The sequence below is a fragment of the Aricia agestis genome, chromosome 8 (assembly GCF_905147365.1).
Source record: "Aricia agestis chromosome 8, ilAriAges1.1, whole genome shotgun sequence".
Classification (NCBI taxonomy): Eukaryota; Metazoa; Arthropoda; class Insecta; order Lepidoptera; family Lycaenidae; genus Aricia; species Aricia agestis.
The window spans coordinates 2,698,074-2,718,297 of record NC_056413.1 but is presented as its reverse complement, the minus strand read 5'-3'; the positions used below and the strand labels follow the sequence as shown (position 1 = coordinate 2,718,297).

The following is a 20,224-nucleotide window of genomic DNA, read 5'->3' as shown; positions in this document are numbered from 1 at the left end:
CGAAGAAAGCTATAGGCTATATTTTATCATGCTAAGACTAATAGGAGCGAAGTAATAGAGGAAAATGTGGAAAAAACGGAGGAAATTATTTCAAATTGCTTATTATCTTAAGAAATTACTGGAACAATTTTCATGTTATTTGGCACACATGAAGAATAGACCACGTGAAAGGACATAGGTTTCTTTTTTGCTGAAAAATGTACGGTTTCCGTGACATTCCTAAATTACGCGGGCGAAGCCGCGCGGAACATCTAGTGTTAAATATTTTCGTATGAGAAAATGATTTTGGCTATTACGTAATAGTTAATACGTATGTATGAGAATTTCGATGGTACCCGGCCTCTTAAGCCGCCTTGTTGTCTTTTGTTATAAATACCCAAAACAAATCATTAGACGATTAGAAATAACAGCTCTCATGCTCATAATACCCGGCTTATGAAATGATGAATTTATAATGATTTTCTAAAGCAAACCGATGCGTTTGATACAATTTATTATGTTCGCGCGCAATAGGGTTGCCAATAATATTATTTTAGTAATTATTACTTAAGGAGCTTTCTGCGCGAGCTGTCACAACTCAAAGCCTGAAATTTTAGGGGCCACTAATAGTAACAGGTGCAATGCTTTCCTTGAAATAAACTAGGAATTAAGTTTTTTTTAATGAAATATGGGGGCAAACTCCCTCAACCTCAACCTCCGGTAAACTCACTCACTCGGCGAAACACAGCGCAAGCGCTGTTTCACGCCGGTTTTCTGTTAGAACGTGGTATTTCTCCGGTCGAGCCAGCCCGTTCGTGCCGAAGCATGGCTCTCCCTGTCTAAAAGTGTTAGTAGTTAAGTTCTAGATTTTTACGGGAGTTGTGTGATGTGTCCCTTGTGAGTATGACGAGGATTCATGGCCAATACTTACCAAGACTCTACATAAATCAAGCGACGCCTTTAAGTAATTTTAACAGTGCATGATTTAAGTGCCCTTTTGGTATTCGCTTCTTGGTACGTTAATTCTTTAAATGGAAGTCAAATGGTAGTCAAGATCACGATTATTTTTCATAACTGTGTCAGCCCTAATTCAGGCCAATCCGAAGCGGTGATTTATATGACGAGTGACGCCAGCTCTCGGCCGAATAATATACCGAGAAAACGCGCTTCCAAGAATTACTGAATCGTGGATTTCAGTCTCAATTCTCGTAAGACCCAAAATACTGTAATTGTAAATCAACTTGGTTTTTATCTTATATCTTTAAACGAGCAATTCTTGTATATATATATAATTGGAATCTCGGAATCGGTTCCAACGATTTTCATGAAATTTAGTATATAGGAGGTTTCGGGGGCGATAAATCGATCTAGCTAGGAATCATTTTAAGAAAATGACATTTTATTTGTGTTTTATCGAATACCGAGCAAAGCTCGGTCAACTAGAGTGTTTATTTATACAGGCAGTAAAAAAATTAAAGTTACTTTTTTTGTATGAGAAAATTCATGACGTTGGATGATAGAAGGTAAAAGTAACTCTTTCAGCGCTGCCACTTTCACAGTTGATTGTTAAGGATCACATATACTTACAGCCTAAACTATTATCACTTAATTTTGTTACACAATGTATCATGTATATATGTATAGTCGAGGAAATTGGAAATTTAGGGCCTTATCAGTTATCACACTGACGGTTTGCGGTCACTAGATCATAGGCGGCTATTATGACGTCATATTTTTTTCCCAAATCCCAACAATATTTAAGGAAAAACTAGTATAAAAATTATACATTCCGAATTTGGTATTCTGAAATTCCCGACCGACATCAAAATTCCTTATCTAAAAAAACTATTGAACCGATTTTGGTTTCCGTAAGTTGAACAATTTACAATACGTACTACAGCAAAAATAGGATTGCTTAAGGGGGCGACTAAACCTAAAGTGTCGATTTTATAATTCATTTTTATACTTGAAAATAAGCCCCGAATTGCTTCATTTTCTAAAATTAGATACTACATTATATTTCCGAGAATTCGATCTGAGCAAAAACACGATATCTTAAAATTTTCTCGATAGGAAAAAATCACGAATTTTTCATTTATTGCCATAACCATATTAACTTAGTTCAATGCAGAACTAAGTTAATATTTGAATACATTGTATAAAATTCTATCATTGAGAGATCGACCTAGCGGATTTTTAAAATGTTGTATATTTATCGAGTTATTGAGAAAAAACTAATTTAGCGATGAATCCGCGTCGTTCTTTTTCACCTGGCATATGAAAGACGGGCGTGAGTGTGAAGAGAGAAGGACGATGTTTGATTTTTGGGGTAAGTCGCCCTCTTAAAATATTTAAATACTGTTTTCTGCACCGAAGAAATAGTTAAAAAGAATTAAATTCCATTGTCTCCTAAAGGCTAAAAGATTAAAGAGCAGTAAAACAGCAGCGCAGCAGTAGCGAAAATCAGACGCACCATAAAAATAACACTTAACTTGTAAGTTGTAACCATAAAATCTATAATTGCGTCCGACGTAACGGGTGGACGTATTTGGGTTTTCTTCAAAAATGCACCTTAACAATGCCGCAAAAGGGCATATTTTTGACTGCACAGCTTTGACGCGTAGGCGATTGGGTTTACAGAAAAGTGCATTCTAACAACAAAGTTTCAAGGTACATTTTTGACTGCACAGCTTTTCACGTGTAGGTTGTTTAGACATTAGTGGATACTTTTATAATGGAGTGTATCATGTCGACCATCAAATCGCCATCGGTGACGTCACAAGTTTGTATTATTCCCCATAAACTACGTGTTAAAGAGTCAAACATATTTATGTTATTTTCATTGTAGCCATCAAACTGTTAATAACTACAACATACATATTTTATGATTATTTCATAAGGTTGCTATTAATTTTAATAGAAACGGTAGTAATTCTTTATTTTCTTCAATCAAACTTGTTTCATATTGGTGTTTGTGTTTTAACAAAAAAAATTGAAAAAATCCCTATACTCAAGTCAAACTTAAGGAATATGTTGTCCAGGATACAAAAACCTTGAAAATAGATCTCTGGACAGTAGACAGATACAAATTACAATAGACTATAGAATTGAAAATCGAACACAGAACACAACAGATACAATAGAGCTGAAAATAGAACAAACGCACTTACTTCTCATCAAAGGTGTACTGCTGGTTGAGGACGATGAACATCTTCTGGTACAGGATGCTGAAGAAGCCGTCCATCATGACGTCGAAGTCGGCGTCGCCGCGTGTGTAGTATCTGAAAATAGTCGTCTAGTTATTACATTGTCTATCCAAGAAGTAGTTACTTAAGAAGTACACATACGGACAATTGTCACATATTGACCAGCTGAACAGAGCACAAACTGATTTTCCTACAGAGGAGGAAATTATCTATGTGGGAAAATTTGTGAGCGTCTATATTATACGTAAAGATATTTTGGATGAAGGTATTTAATAGGTAAGTTAAAGAGATGTAGGAAACCCCATACCAGTGCTACATAGAAGCAAGGTGTTACTTTATCACAAGTAAGCCACGACTGAAGTAAACATTACATCGAATGAGGATGCTTAGAAAGACTGGATACATTCCTTTCGGATTTGTTTATTTCTTCTAGCGGTCCAAGGCGGTAATCGCTCCTCATCAGGCGTTCAGCTAGATTAATAAACAAGATAGTAAATACTGTGTCTGATAATGTTAAACGGTCTAATGGCGATATTTCGTGAATATATGCAATGCATGCAAACGCGTCGCATGCGCACGACCGAAATAACATGTATCGATGTTAATTTCCGCAATCACTTCTACTTGTAAACATTTAAAACGTCAATCATAGTAATTTGTAACTGAATAACAAGAATCAATGCAAGCTCACAGTTTGATTGTGTAGTAAATCAATTATTTTATGACTACTTAAATGTAGCTGCTTTGAGATTTGAGACACAGTGATGAGGACGTGTCTATAAGATAGCTAAATGTCGAGACTCGTCTAACAAATCTGTGGTAAAGTTAGGAGTTATTATCAGCATACAAGCCAGCTCCAATGCGAGGATAGCAATCAGTAGGCTGTAATGCCTATTGTAGAAAATTATGTCAAGCTTAGCCCAATAGGGAATATTATGTAAAGGTCGGAACTCGGAGCAGAGAACGCTACATATAGATAACCCGACCAAAATCCGACATGTTGCACACGTCATATCAGAATATTGAAACGTTGTCAAACGTCGAACGAAACTTTTTGTTTACTATCTGTGATGGTGCTTCCGTAGCGTGAAAATATAGCAGCAATATATCCTAATATTTTGAAAGAACAGGGTTACAGAGTACCAAAAATGTCTGATTTGACTTTGCCTAAAACAGCCTAATTAACAAACAAACGGGTCAAAACCAATTATTCACGCCACGGGGACCTTAAAAGCAATTCATTGTATCCAAATAAAGTTGGAGTGAGTCGTAAATTAGATCTGCGAAGTTTTCGCTACCTTCGTTACACCGCTCTTGACCCTTCAGGGCTAGATAATTGACAGTACTTTAACTTTGAAAACATTACATAATTTAAACCAATACAGCAAAATTATCTATCATTTCCAAAACGTCCATGCGCTGATAAGCTGATCTACGCATAGATTTCAGCTGTTTTTAAAAGTTCAGTCAGTATGAAACTAGCAGTGCGATGCTTCTTTTATCTTTCCACCTTAAATTGTATTTCTGTAAAAACTGTACAAAATTGTTTGCCTAAAATCGTTACTTAGTTTAATAATATTTATTTTATTACAACATTGTAGAGACTTCAATAGCTAAATCAAGGTTACTCTGAATTGAAACCCAACATCATATTTATAAATAGACTACAGAGTATGGTATAGAACAGATCCCTATAGGATGCCAGGATTGTTATGAAATAGAACAGTTATATTTATAGTTTATATTGTATACTGCGTTAGGAGGAATTTTGAAATAACTATTTAATTTAAAGGTTTTATAGAATATAATGACAATCATTGTTTATATGTAGTACAAATGCTCAGAAACCGTAGTAGACAGTATCAAAGGCTTTGCTTAGTTCTTACACGATTTTTTACAATATCCGGCTGCATTTAGATTTCAGAACTTACAATATAGCTATTGTAAGTTCTATTCTATATTCACTACTTACTAAAACTATAAAATGATTTCGAAACTTAAAGGTTATTCTAGAGAAATAGATCATGTTTACATTTTAATTATCAAATCCATCGTGGCCCGTGGGCATCGCAGACACAATAGATTTTCAATTGTTATGCGGCAGCCGGCTGCCGCTTGGGGATTGATGGGTAAAAATATTGTGCTGTAACCATTTCCTTTATACTCTACACTAGAGATCTTACAAATACAGGTAAATCTAAACGCAATAAAAATACTAATGTGTCATTTTTAGTAATTGATGCATTATAAGTTTAAAGGTAATATCCATAATATATGAAATTAGAAATTAACAATAGACGGCTACAGAAGGTATGATTCTAGTTCCAGCAGTACTCACCTCTCCAACTGCTCGAACAGCTGCTGGAAGACGTAGGAGTGCTGCTCGTAGATCATGCCGTATGTCCGCTTGAACATCGCGTGGAACTCCTCGCGCGAGAGCTGCAGGAGCTTCCGAAAGAACTCTGTGGACAAATAGAGTTATTAAAATGATATTAATGGAACACTTGATACAAAGGTAATATGGGTCAGTATGTTGTACTATTAGAGTCCAGCTGACTGACCACGATTAATATTGACTTGGCGTCAACCAACAACCTATAAATCAATGTCTCTGGTGTTACCTATCGCCTGATTTATTTAGAAATTATCAGTGTTTGAGTTCAGTGGGTATATTCCCTGTTTCTAGACCCTAAATACCATTTTATTGCTCATGTGTGTCATTATATTATATTCTTCAAGTTAAAGTAAGTAGTGGCGCTATATTTTATGTCGTTTTAATTACCTACTTTGCAGCAACCTTAGTGACAAGAGGATTTATCAAAAGTTATCTCGTAATGAATATTAATTTAACATTCCTGTCAACACTACTAATCATCAGACCATCTATCTCGAGCGAAACCAAATGGCATCCATATATCAACGTTGGAGCTAATTTTACTGAGTTTTTAATGATCTAAAATAGCTCTATATTAATATCACGAAGGACGTTTTCTGGCGATGCAATCTGGAGTTTTTGTGATGTGTAATTTTAGATTTAAAGCCTCATGATTGGTCGTGTGGGTTGTGGGTTGATTAATTATATGATCAACCAACATCTAATCACATATTTGGTGTAAGACCTTTGAAAAGGTTATTTTGAGGTGCCCTAAAATGTGCACCCGAGGCAACATTTGGGTGCAAAAAATCTTAAATGTTTGGTGTCGCATGACGATTGACGATAATATGCGGCATATAGAAGCCAAGAGCAAGATATGAAAGACGATTTTAACATTGTTAATACATTGTTAAAATCGTCTTTCATATCTTGCACGCCATCCAACGGATCATGGGTTTTAAGGATAAGCGATGCTTTATAAAGGTTAAGTCAAGCCTGTACCTATAATATTGAATAGTGCCAAAATGAATTTATTCCGCGATTTTGGACACACTTTCACGGCTGAATGTATATCAGGATATGACCCTCTTGTCGATTTGACCCCTTTATGTGGATCGATATGATCCAGGCCAATGTTATAAAAATATTCTTGTGTTTACAGTGTAAATAGATCGCATACATCCGACCCGAATGTGAATATGAAAGTATTAGCATATTTTGCGGGGAATTCTGCCTGGGGTTTATATTTTCATTATGTCGTTAGGCGTTTATGGTGCATTTCAAAAAGGATTTGGGGAGGATATAAGTTTTTTTTACGTAAACAAACATGCCGCTGAGGTTTAAGAAGGGATACATTTTTGTGTTTTTTAAGTGATTTGCTGTAAAACAAAATGAGGCTATGATGTTTATCCTCTAGACTCAGTCAGCCTAGACTCAAGAGTCCAGACGTTAGAGTCCAGGCTGACACTAACTACTGCGACTAGATTGCAGTACGAGAAACTTATTTGTCCAAAGATTGTCTTAAAACGTGGGAGAGCCATGCTTCGGCACGAATGGGCCGGCTCGACCGGAGAAATACCACGTTCTCACAGAAAACCAGCGTGAAACAGCGCTTGCGCTGTGTTTCGCCGAGTGAGTGAGTTTACCGGAGGCCCAATCCCCTACCCTATTCCCTTCCTTACCCTCCCCTATTCCCTTCCCTTCTCTACCCTCCCCTATTACCCTATTCCCTCTTAAAAGGCCGGCAACGCACCTGCTCTTCTGATGCTGCCAGTGTCCATGGGCGACGGAAGTTGCTTTCCATCAGGTGACCCGTTTGCTCGTTTGTCCCCTTATTTCATAAAAAAAAAACATCGGAGACTACTTATGCACGCGTCCAGCAACCGTGTAAACATGACGTTTGACATGACAGTGAGTAAAAGTGCGAACCTCAATGGAATAATGTATAATTCCACGAGTAATCAGACCGATGACCGCCACAAGCCGCCACACGACGGCTATGTGCAAGTAGGGTGTCCACAATACTTATACAGGGTGTAACAAAAATAAGTGATAGTACTTTAGGGTGTGGACGTGTTCCTTGTAGAGAGTTCACTGTGAAAGTAGCAGCGCTGAAAGACAAATTTTTTTCACTTTTGTATGGGGAAACTCGTGACGCTTGGGCCCATGCCCATATAGAAGTGAAATAAAAATTGTCTTTCAGAGCTGCTACTTTCACAGTGAACTCTCTACAAGGAACAAGTACACACCCTAAAGACACACGTACACACACAAGTTACACACTGTATATGACATTTATAGGCTTGCTTTTATTAGCTTTCAATTTTTATACAAATGTATTTTTGCATAAAAATTAAAGCTTTTTGCAATAATTAAAGGTGGTACAAAATTTATCGTTCCGCTTCAACAGCTTTTGGCTTAAATTATAATTCTATTAAATTAAGTTGAGAAATGTATCTGTCACGTACATTTCTCAACTTATTATAAAACAAACATTGTAATTGATTAAATAACTTTACCAAAACATTACCAAAGTACCAGCCACCTAGTAAACTTCAAAGAAAAGTTAAAGGAAATGTAGAGTTCCAATTGTGCTGGTTGTGACTGCTTTGTGACTGGAAAGTAGTGTACATTTTGCACTTGTTTACAACTAGTAGACACTTCGCCTGGTCCATTATGTTCGAACATCAAAACAGGTACGAAAATGTAGAGTATATTAGTCTTTTCTTGCTCATGATCGACGTCCTCCTGCGTCTGCACTGCCAGCTCGTGAAACCATAGTGCCAATTATCCATCGTGGTCCAACATAATCTTTAAAGCATTAAGCCAGAGCATTGCGCCAACGTGTAGAGTACTTTTGATAAGTTGAGAGCGACATTCCGAATTTTAGGTTGGCCCATTTTGCTGGCCCATTGCGTACAGCGGGCTTAAGAGCCATTCCGCAACAAACATCCCTCATGGTGCACGTACACACGCAACGCTCGGTGCTCGTCGATTATCGCGGAATAATTGACAACGCACGCTACCACGTTACCGATGTTATACAACATTGGCATTAGACGCGTTTCATTGATCATTGCCAGGGACCACCTTGTCCAGAAAACGCAAGTTTATGCCCTAGTAAGAGCTTTAGAGTCTAGACGCAATATGGATCATGTCATGTCAATATCACGCAAAGGTAGCAGTGGGCTCTACTAACAAATACAGTAAATAATCAGACTAATGAACTGTTGCACATCATATCAGAATATTGACAGAAACGTTGTGAAAACTTTGTTAATTTGCCGTGCTGGCGCTGCCTCTAAATAAATATGGAGAAAATATTGCAGTACTAAAACCTACTCGTCCAAAAGCTACACGCGTATTTTTACCGAACGTCAAGTCAACCATCTTCTTTCGCAATCTCCAAGACAAGCCTGCTGCGAAGCCACATACTTTCAATTATGCCAATATGTCTCTTTCCGTCTCGCCGAAATGCAATTCAAACTGCTTTTGCGGTGCCATAGATGAGATGAAAGAGAATCAAGTATCAACGCTTATACGTTAGAAGATATATTTGTAGCTTATTTACATGTGACAAGAGACCTTGGATACTATGCAGCATCTCTACGCACTACGTCTATGATCTAACGGCCGTTCCCAATATTTAATCTATCTCTGGTTTTGCCCTACTAGAGATAGGATATCACAATTGACATAAAATATATGTCTCTAATGTCTAATGTGAGCTATTCCTATCTCTAGTAAGGCAAAACCAGAGATGTCAAATATTGGGAACGGCCGTAAGTCTATGATCTCTACGCACTGCCGCGACCGGCGTTAGATTTGACATAGTCTGTTGTTACTTGTGAAGTTGTGAGTTGTGAGTCACTCTCTTTAGTAGTGATATCATTGATACTTATATCATATAACAAACTTGATGGGGACAAATGGTTTGGGAATATGTAATACCATCTAGTTGGTAAGTAGTTAGTAGGTAGTAAGTAGAGCAAAAAATATGAACTTTCGGTTAACAAACTATATTAGTCATTACGGCCAAATATGACTATATTAACACATGGTTGTAATGACGACTGCCTGAATGTGATGATCAGCAAAAAGATCAGCGGGTCAGCTGACGCAAGTGGCCGCCATATTTGTCGTATGTTCTAGATTCAAAAATATTTTACCAATGCCTACTCGGCATAATATAAAACGTCTGTTGTTTTTTAGAGGCCCAAAGCTTTGATGTTTTTGTGAACCTTTATATTTTGTCACATAGCAAATAATAGAGGTTTGAAAAAGACAAAAAGTGCTTTAATAAAATGCTTCTACATATTTGATTTGTGAGGTGTAAGGCAATTAGCAGAACTTATGTAGAAAAGAAAGGCTAGAGATGAGAGTAATGTCGGTAGGAAAGGCCTATGTTGAAAAAGCTAAAAGGAGGAATTGACAGCAAAAATCAAATAAAATAGTTAATTCTAATACGACGTTATATGAGTTTGTATATTAAATCAGTATTGCTTTATTTCTAGAGCTACGGAACTCCAAGAGCTGTGTTTACTTGAACTAATTTCCAAGAACATGACACAGAGAGATAAGTGACTGCGTCTGAAAAATATCTGTCGGCAAATTGTAAGAATAAAATCTCATTGTTTACAACAAGCGCATTTTAATTAGGTTCAAGAGTCATTTTGTCGTCATCAGAAAGATCTTTAATTATTCATCAAGCCCCTAGCGGCCACATCCGGCCGCGATAACAATATACATATAAGCTATTGTGTCTCGTTTTTCCACGATCGAAGGGAAGAATCTATGTAATGGAAGAATCTATGTTATGTAAAATTTTTGCCTTTTCGCCACGCAGCAGCGCAGCAGAACGGCTATCCATACTAATATTACAAATGCAAAAGTGTATTTGTCTTTCTGTCTGTCTGTTACCTCCTCACACCCAAACCACTGAACCGATATTTCTGAAATTTTGTACGGAGATACTTTGAATCCTGGGAAAGGACATAGGCTGCGTCCCCATCAGACACGGCACGGCGCCGCCACCGTGTTACGGCACGACGCCGCCACCGTGATACGGTACGGCGCCGTACCGTGACACGGTGCCGTGTACGGTGCACCGCGCGCCCCTATTCTGGTGAAACTTCCGAACAAAATTTGTGTCCAAACTTAAACGAGGCAAAATATGAAAATACATATCAAAGTCGCGTAATGCAAATATTGTCATGTATACCGAGGAAATTTTTTCTATAATAAATAATAGATAAAATTTCCTCGGTTTCTTTTTAACCGACTTCAAAAACTATTTAATGATTCTTTTTCAATCTTCGTCTTAGTAACAACAAGAGAATAATTGTTTCGCGATCCATATCCATTATCCAGACAAGCACTCTCGTTCGAGCGCAAATATCGACTGAATAGGGACGCACCGTACGCGGCACCGTGACACGGTGCGGCGCCGTACCGTATCACGGTGGCGGCGTTGTGCTGTAACATGGTGCCGGCGCCGCGCCGTGTCTGATAGGGACAGAGCCATAGGATACTTTCTATCCCAGAAAAATGTGCAGTTTCCGCGCGATAAACGAATTTTGGTGTTGTGGGCGTCATAGTACTTACTGTACATTGCAGAGATAATAATATAAACCATGAAGTTTATATAAACATGCTTTCATAGATATAAGACATAGAAAACTCGAAAATCGCAAATAACCTAGGTCATTGACATTCCGTAAAGAAGACTAGACTGCAGTTAAGAACCAACAAGCTCACACAATGTAACAGTAGATTTGTACACGACAAAAAAACGATATACAATGCGCACCGCGCACGACGACGCACAAAGTGTAGGAAGTAGGAAACGTAATGCACAATTCATTGATTATCACATTCGTTTCGAGTTTTCACGCTACATTAGTGTAGTTTTTTGCTACCACACCCAGAGTTAGGCCTCGGTCACACGAGCGATTGTAGAGCAGGTAAGGTGGAGATAAAGTATTATCTCCCCAAGAGAAGAAAGACCTTGTTCTTAGGATTTGTAGTCATTCTGGTTTTAGAGTAGAAAAGGTTTTTTATCCGGCTCGAAGGACCAAATTATGAGGCAGCAACGTGCAGGTTTTGGTTGGTTTTCTCTTCTATGTAGTTTCAGCGTTGATTTATGGAACAATAATTGTCCGAAACGTATATTTCTCGATATAACGTCTAAACTCGAGAGGCCAAAGCGAAAAATATGGCGCCTAAGTTCGAGAAAATTTGACTAGTTAATTAAAAAAATATTAACAAAACTGTCCGAGCACTGTCGCTGCTGAGTGCTGGGCCGCGAGTCGCGACACTTTTGATAGAGCCAAACCTAATAATTTACCATTTTCAGTGTTCACACCTCGTAGCTAATAAGTGTGGTAGAGACTAGGTATGTTGCATTTTGGTAAATGTAGACTTTGTTTGTAAATAAAATGTAGACTTCTAGGGTAAATGTAGACATAGTAGAGCTGTGCCATAGCACAAGCACTAGACCAGGGCTTCCCAAACTGTGCGTCACGACGCCCCGGGACGTCGCAACATTTTCCCAGGGGCGTCGCACGTCAACACAACCAAATCGAGTAAACGCCTTGCCCATTATGTCTTTCATACATCGCGGGCAGTCTAAATACGCGGTTTCAGAAGCTATGCTCAGAAAGCAAGCGCATCTTTCATAAATATTATTTTAAATTTTTATGCTTGTGTTTTGATTTGGTTATTATTTCCTAGTAACAATGTAAATGTCCAAAATATAGTGGTTTATGATAACCTATGTTGGGTGGGCTCGTTCTAAAATTAGAAAGTATTTTTGGGGGCTGGGTTGAGGGGCGTCGTAAAGAAATGGCAAAGTTCCCAAGGCCGTCACAGTACAAATAAGTTTGGGAAGCCCTGCACTAGACAATCTGCAGACAGTGAATTTGACACGTGCGCGTGGGTGCCAAACATAACTATAGGAGCAAATTTTTTGATAATGTTGAGATTATTTCTTCTGCAGGACCTCAGGCTCACCCCTTAGTAGTCAGTAGCTTGTATGAAGTATTAATCGCTTGAGCAAGCAAGTTTCGCGGAAATCCATTTCCCATACTTTCCTGATTTCTGTGAGTGTCGACATTTTGACAAATCGCGTACACAGCGATAAAACCTGTTACATTAATTGATACTTGTTCGCATTCATTAAATTATTTATCAAAACGGCAATTAATTACTTGCGTGTTGGTACACGCGTAATTGAATTAAAAATATTTATAGCGTGAAATTTTGTAGAGCCTTGTAATAATTCATCGAGGCTCCTACAGTACCTACTCTCAAATTAATAATGCGCATGGAAATCTTCGCTAATTGTCGTAATCACGACGACACCCGAATCTATGAAACTTGCATTTTGCACCTTGTTCAAAGGAAATAGAAGTAAATATCATATATCCGGTGGGTGTCCGCTGTCGCCGGTTCGTCAATAAGTGCCGGGAAGCCATTGCGGCGTTACCATGGTAACGTCCAAGCAACGTCAGACACCTCTACGTCGCTGCAAAGCGCTGTTTTTCTTAAAGTTATGTTTAAAACAGCGCTTGCAGCGACGTCTTCCGACGCTCGGGAAATATGACCGTTGCCGAAAAATTACGATAATTTCTATGCGCATTATCACTTTGGGAGCACTGTACGTAGTAGTAACATACCAGTTTACTATAGCTGTGCTTGTTTAGTGCGCTAGTGGAACAATCTCAGAAGTCAGATGACAGATCATAGCGATAGTCGAAGCCTGAGAATCGGGCGCAGTTAGCCAATATTTTTCAGTTAATTGCTGTCGAACTTACTATGCTTTATGTTAAGAGCCCCCGCAGACTACAGAGTACATACTTTAGTCGGCCGATAATTTGACCAAATTTGGGTTTCAGTACTAAATAGTTAGCCAATATTTTTCAGTTAATTGCTGTCGAACTTAGCTATGCTTTATGTTAAGAGCCCCCGCAGACTACAGAGTACATACTTTAGTCGGCCGATAGTTTGACCAAATTGGGGTTTCAGTACTAAATATGTACTGAAACCCTAATTGCTTATCGACCGATACAAATCATTTAGTGTGCGCACCTTCATACAATATGTTCGTACTGATTAAGCTTTGGAACAAATTAATCCTATACATTTTTATTTCGAAATACGTCAGATAATAACAGAGACGTACTTGGCTAAGGTGAAGGGCCATGTATCTCCATATTCTCTGTATATTCGATGAAATCATCCAATCTTTGATATCGGGCTCGGGTTTGGACAAATATCTTGGAAGTTGGACAGTGTAAAGCCACCCTCATGAAATGTTTGGACAAACCTTCGACAGTGTACTGCCAGCCTAATTTAGCGAACATAAACAGCGGTTATATTGGGGAGCTCTTCCTGCGCCGACGGAAGCCACACCGATTTAACTTTAATTATCTCGCGCGTATTGGCATGTGTTGCCATTTTATGCCAGACTATTTGTGCCAGACTAAAATTATAGTTATGATCCATAACGTTTCTAATATCTCTAAGTCCTATTCCTAAATGGTACTAAGCTGAGGACCAATAAAAGGAAATGTCTAACTGCTGCACTTTAAAAACATTTAATGAGGGTTAAATATATAGTTTGACGGATAATGTCTGAGGCAGTATGGCTTAGATACCTTTCTGTCAGAAATTACAGCGTGTAAGCGGGCCCCTAGACGAGTAGTAGTAGATCAACATTACGCAATAAGTACTTAGTAGTTGATCGCGTCTAATAATTGTCAAAGAAACTGTTCAATAAAATTAAAGCGTGATTTTGCACCATACAATTAATCGTCTAGGGGCCGGCTTAGTTGACTATAGGTTAATGTGAAAATATGACAATACGCAAGCAAAAACGGAATTTCTACCTTAGTTACCTAATCTACCTTAGTTACCTAACAGGCAAAATGATGAATAATGAATATGAGGTGCCGCCCTTAAACTACTTTGCCGAAAGGCACCTCAAATCTTTCTTACCAAAGCCAATATACCAGAATATAACATACAAATTGTATTACACAAGCTGTCAGTAAACGGACTAATGATAGCGTTAGTAGCTGATGATCCGTGAAGCTGTTAACTTATTAGTGCTAACTAGACTGAAGAGTTACATCGATACTATTAAATAATACAATTATTGGCTAGATGACGCCACCAAAGCCGTTGCGCCGAAATTAGTTCATCATACGGGAACTGTACATTTGTACATAATAAAAAGTATCCCATGTCCTTTCCCGGGACTCAATGTATCTCCATACTGAATTTCAGCAAAATCGGTTCAGCGGTTTGGGCGTGAAGTAACTAGTATTTAATATGATAATTTTAACTTGAAATTAACATATTTGTATTTCCAATACAAATCTTCAACAGCTGTACACGCTACAGGGCATGTTGTACAAAGTCTGTTTAGAAAGTTCTCAATTGTCAAACCTCATGAAACTTACATGAACTGTTCGGATTTAACGAGAGAGCTAGGTTCTTTGAACTACACGCAAAATTATACTTACAATACCTTTGTTCTATATGTATGATTTAAAGCAGTCTTATTACTAGGACTCTACTGTCAGTCTGACCAACTATTAACACCTTGTGTGTTTTTTCTATATTTCTTTTTTGAATTGATATTATGATCCGATATTACGGTCTGTCAACTGCCTAGGAATCAATTTCCTCGATGGTACATTACGCTTTTGGCCGGCAAGGGAACTTAAATCTCAACTCATCATACTGGAATGTACTATCAGACAAGTCCGTCAACTGCCTATGAAATATGAATCAATTTCATCAAGCCTTTACTCTTTTGCCTGACCTATAGGAAGTGAAAACCCTTCTAATCCCACTGAAATATGCATCAAACTACTACCTCTACCTGCAGGCTTAGCATGGTCGCCAAAGAAATGGTTTCTTTCTACGGAAGAATAGACAAAAGAAATCCGCCATTTTGTCATTAAAATCTGTCAGTATGTCCATTATTTTCCGTTTCTTACAGGCGCGGTCGCAGCCGCTCTCACTATAGTCACTACACTAATATTTTTTTTATCTGCGCCCTCGGACGGTTCTGGGTTGACTGTTGACAGCTGTCTAAGGTGGGACGCAGTGGTGGTTAGTGGATAGCTAGAAATTTCCTTTTATTATTTGGCAAGTTTTTGAGATTTTTCAATTGTACCTTAGATTTGGGGGGGGGGGGGGGGTCATGTCCCCTGTGACCCCCCCCCCCCCCCCTTTCGGTCCGCTCTGGTTTCTTATGCTGTCATGCTAGGTCTGATAGCTCTAAATACATAGTAACAAACATCCGCGTTTCGGCCTAGTGCGGGCGATAAAAATCGGTATGTGATATAATTCACACGTGTTCAGTCTATTTCGGTCCGTTTGTGGCTTTGCTAACTGCTTCTAGGAGTGTTTCTTAGATTCATAGCAGACCGGTTAAAAGTAGGTTTTTTATTTCATCAAAGGTCAAAACTATTCAGCTATACCACAGCTATACTATAGCTACAGAGTTTACTTTGTCAAAAAAGGAACACTTTAATTTACCAATGACTTATATAATTGCAGGGGGTAGGTTAGAATGAACATCCCTTATATACATTGGTCTCCTAGTTGATATTTTAATCTCCTAATTAAGCCTATTCAGGGAATACCACGACCAGACGCTATAAATAATGTATAAACAAAACTGCAGCTAACTCTAAAATGCTCGGGGGTAATTAAATATCCAAGTATGAAAAAACTAATTGAAAGTCGGTCATACATATTTCATACAACCGGGAGCCAGCGCCTATCCTTACATGGAGACGTGTATGGCCCATCATATTTACAACAAAAACCTATTATAACACCATACACGTTTGTATGGACCCGGAGTTGGCCGCGTTTTCCTGCTGGGGTTCCGTAGCTGGTGGCGCCAGCCTAACGGAATATAGATTTTTGCTTTTTTTTCCCTGACTGCTTTAGGATGATAATGTTTTTCAAGTGTTGCATATTCGTATAAATAACAAAATCTTATAGATTTTGTTATTTATGCCTTATATGCCTTATATACATAACCGAAGGATAAAAGACCAATGTCTTTTATCCTTCGGTTATGTTTGTAGTGGCTAAGTGCTAACCATGATGGCCAGCACGATTGTATAGCTGTCTACAAAGATAATATAATCACTACGTTTTGCTGTCTATATCAAGCAGAAACTGCGTCCATTATGGACAATCATTGACCATAAGGACACGTTCGTAATCGCTATTCGTTCCATTATTTGCCAACGTGTTAAGGCCACAGAGTTACACTTGGTACGGATCATCATAAATTATGGCTTTCTTAAGAAATAGCCAATAGGTTAATATTTGATCTTAACCTACTACAAAATAGAAATAGGTTATTTGACCAAAACCAACTACAAAATAATAAATTACAATTACAATTTCCACAGCATAAAAAACATTAATTAATGTCGTTCGCCATTATTTCTCCGCAAAAAGGGTGTGTTATAGGATACAGATACAGGATACTAAATGAGATTAAACAAATTTTTCCACCGTGAAATTTCCGTCGTAAAAGAATTAATTAGGGTGGAAAGGGGTTAATTGTATCGTGTGACAAGTCGCTTAGGGCCTTGTTAAATTGGGATACTGAGTTTCACTAGATCACACAATTCCTAATATTTATATGAAATTTTTTATCATATTCTGGGTCTCGTTATATTGGTATCCTGTTTATAATAGAGGTCTCAGAAATCGTTGTTTTTTTTACACGACAGGCGATTAAACGATTCCTAAAAGCAATAACGCTTTTTATTGCTATATGACCCATTATGTTATAGCATATTTCACATATTAATAACCAATTAAATGCAGTTTATGTAGGTCATAACTGTGTCTTAAACATATCGATCTAAGATCTCTCTTTCTAAGGGATTAATTGCGTAGAACGGGACGTGCTCCATAGAAGGAGCGTGGCGTCAATCCAGAAGTATTATAACCTAGTTAAAATGATCTTTATACCGTTGAAATAAGGTTCGTTCAGAGGTAAAACAACTCCATGCGTAGCGACAGGAAACAATCACAGATAATAACAAACTAGAATCTAATCGATTAGCAAATAAACTAGTTAATCGATTACCGTTAGCATCGATTAATAAATCGAGATATCAGACCCGTTTGGTTGTAATTACTGCTCCAGACAGATAAAGTCGCGAAACACTTTTAAATTAATTTGTTTTTGCATATTGAAAGTCCTTAAGATTTTTGGAACGCGCCTTCTCACTTATCTTCATCATCAGCCTATCGCAGTCCACTTAACGAACTCCAACCATTCACCAGGGTGGTTACTGTCTTGCAACAGGTAAGCAACAGGCTTTCAACAGCATATAACATCCGGTTTCTGACAATTATTATTCTGTATACAAAGTTTCTGACAGATGTGCAATATCTGCTGTCAACACCTGTTGCATATCTGTCGCAAGATACGTAATCTCAATGTCGATCTTGGCAGGGCAGTCCTAACTCCTAATTCGCTGGCACCTTCTACAAATCAGCACATCGAGCTGCGGGGCTTCCTACTCTACGTTTTCCTAATCTTAGTCTTCTCTTCTCATTTGCTGGTAGAAACAAAACAATTTCCTAAGAACTTCTTCTTCTTTATTATGGCCGGCCCTACTAGACGAGTGGCAAGCGCTTATTGTAAACGCTAACAAAATGTATGCGATTTGACATAAGTCATCGCTTCGCTAGCGAATATGTCAAATCCTATACATTTTGTTGGCGTTTACGATAATCGCTTGCCATTTGTCTACAGGGCCAGCTCAGTAAGTTGCCAATGTCACAGTGGCTCAAATGCTAAGCAATAAGTACAGTAAAACAATGTCTACTATCATTTTATCATCGTAAGTAAGTTCCTTCCTGTACTATTGAACATGTTAATGTGAGAATATTTATTTTTTTATGTGGAAATAGCGTGCCGTGCAAATATTTAATGAATCAAAACTATTTTATAATTCGTGATAATGAAGTATGTTGAATATGGTGGTGAATCCGATTAAGGATCAGTTCACATTACAACTTGACGAATGACGAAATTTTTAAGTGAGCTATTCAACATTGAAATAGGCAGCCCAACACCGCGAGCAACAATGCGTATTTTCTTGTGTAACAAACTTTACTTTACTTTTTTTCCCAATTCTTCACGTCACAATATGAGTTGTCCCTATTAGGCGAAAGGATTAAAATGCATTAATACTACTAAAATTGTAATTTATTACTCATTAAAATCCAGTAATTCACGATACTAAGAAATTTAATTGTTATAATATTATTAATTAACTTCTAGAGGTACAATTCGAATTTACAACTAACTATTTTCCTAAAAAAAAGCTTTAAAAAACCGCTAGCTTTTCATGAATATTATATACTGATAAAATAAATATGTCTGTCCATAAACAGTCGTCCTACATGTACTGATTTAGACCAAGATAGGTTTACATCTAATAAGGATTATATTTATTGATCTGCGAGCCGCTTCTCCCCTTTTGCGGAGTCGCTCCACTGACCTCATAATATTAAACACAACTGTGGGCAGATAACTTGTAGACCTCTAGATATAAGAACTGATTACTGAACTCAATTTAGGTTGGTTGAATGAGAGTTTTCAATATCGCATTTTCCGCCAGGGGGCAGAGTGTAGACCCTTCCCAATAAACAAGAAGCGCTGCCCAAGAACTGTCAATAAGAATTTTCCGATACTTTCCTTTCTCATAGGTATCCATTAGACGGTCATGCCCTGGTCAGTCAATTCAATCAGTCATGAATTTATGACGTTCGTTTGACTGTTGGTCAATGTTGGATTAATTCCACATTACACAGTCATTCCGTCTGATTGTCAGTCGTACGCAAAACTTCACAAAGAATACACGTGTTCACGCAAGATAATTATGGACGAATGACTGACTGACGCGTGATTGACGAAATGCCATTATGTTTACTGAAAAGTCATGATCGATGGTTGCATGACGTAAAAACCAAAATATCTAGATAACTGTCAATCAATTTCATGCAACCATCAGCCACTGCATTACACGGCAGGTTATTCAACACTCACAGCCATGACTGTGGTAAAACTGACAGCAAAACCTACCGTGTAATGGACGCCTCACCTGCCATCAGCTGAAGTCTAATGGATACTGACGGTATGTCGAAACAAAAATAGAGAAGACTGCATGTAACATTATATTGGACATAGTAAGTTTCCGTTTTCCTAAAAAATCTGAGCGCTGGAGCTAGAGAAGCCTCACCTGAAGAGTGAACTAATGTAACTTTAGTCTCTATTCTATAGTGGAAATGGAGATAACAGATTTCAGAGAGACTGTACATTCCATTTTAATCTAAACACGAAGGATTGAGAATTCTCTCCTGTGACTGTGAGTGGTCTTTACGGATCTCTATCCGAGCTACTTGGGAACGCCTGTGCTAGGCAGACAAGTCGTAAGACGCAGTCAAGTAGGTAGCTCTGTAAATTCTAAGTTATAATTACCGTAAATCTTTATCGAAGTTTTTCATGCATTGTTTTTAATTAATGCACGCAACAAGGCACAACTCATCAATGAGATTTGTGCGTACATTTGTCTGAGAATTAATCGTGTACCTATGTTAATACCTC

The 20,224-nt window shown here is 38.0% G+C and overlaps 1 protein-coding gene across 1 annotated transcript in view; it reads right to left on the bottom strand.

Annotated features, from left to right (window-relative positions):
* Positions 1 to 20,224, bottom strand: part of LOC121729936 (glypican-6) — an 87,033-nt gene that overhangs the window by 13,023 nt on the left and 53,786 nt on the right. The window contains exons 3-4 of the mRNA XM_042118668.1: positions 5,524 to 5,647; positions 3,150 to 3,260 (exon numbers count right to left, since the gene is read on the bottom strand). Of these exons, the coding sequence (XP_041974602.1) occupies positions 3,150 to 3,260; positions 5,524 to 5,647 (235 nt within the window). The remainder of the gene's footprint in view (positions 1 to 3,149; positions 3,261 to 5,523; positions 5,648 to 20,224) is intronic.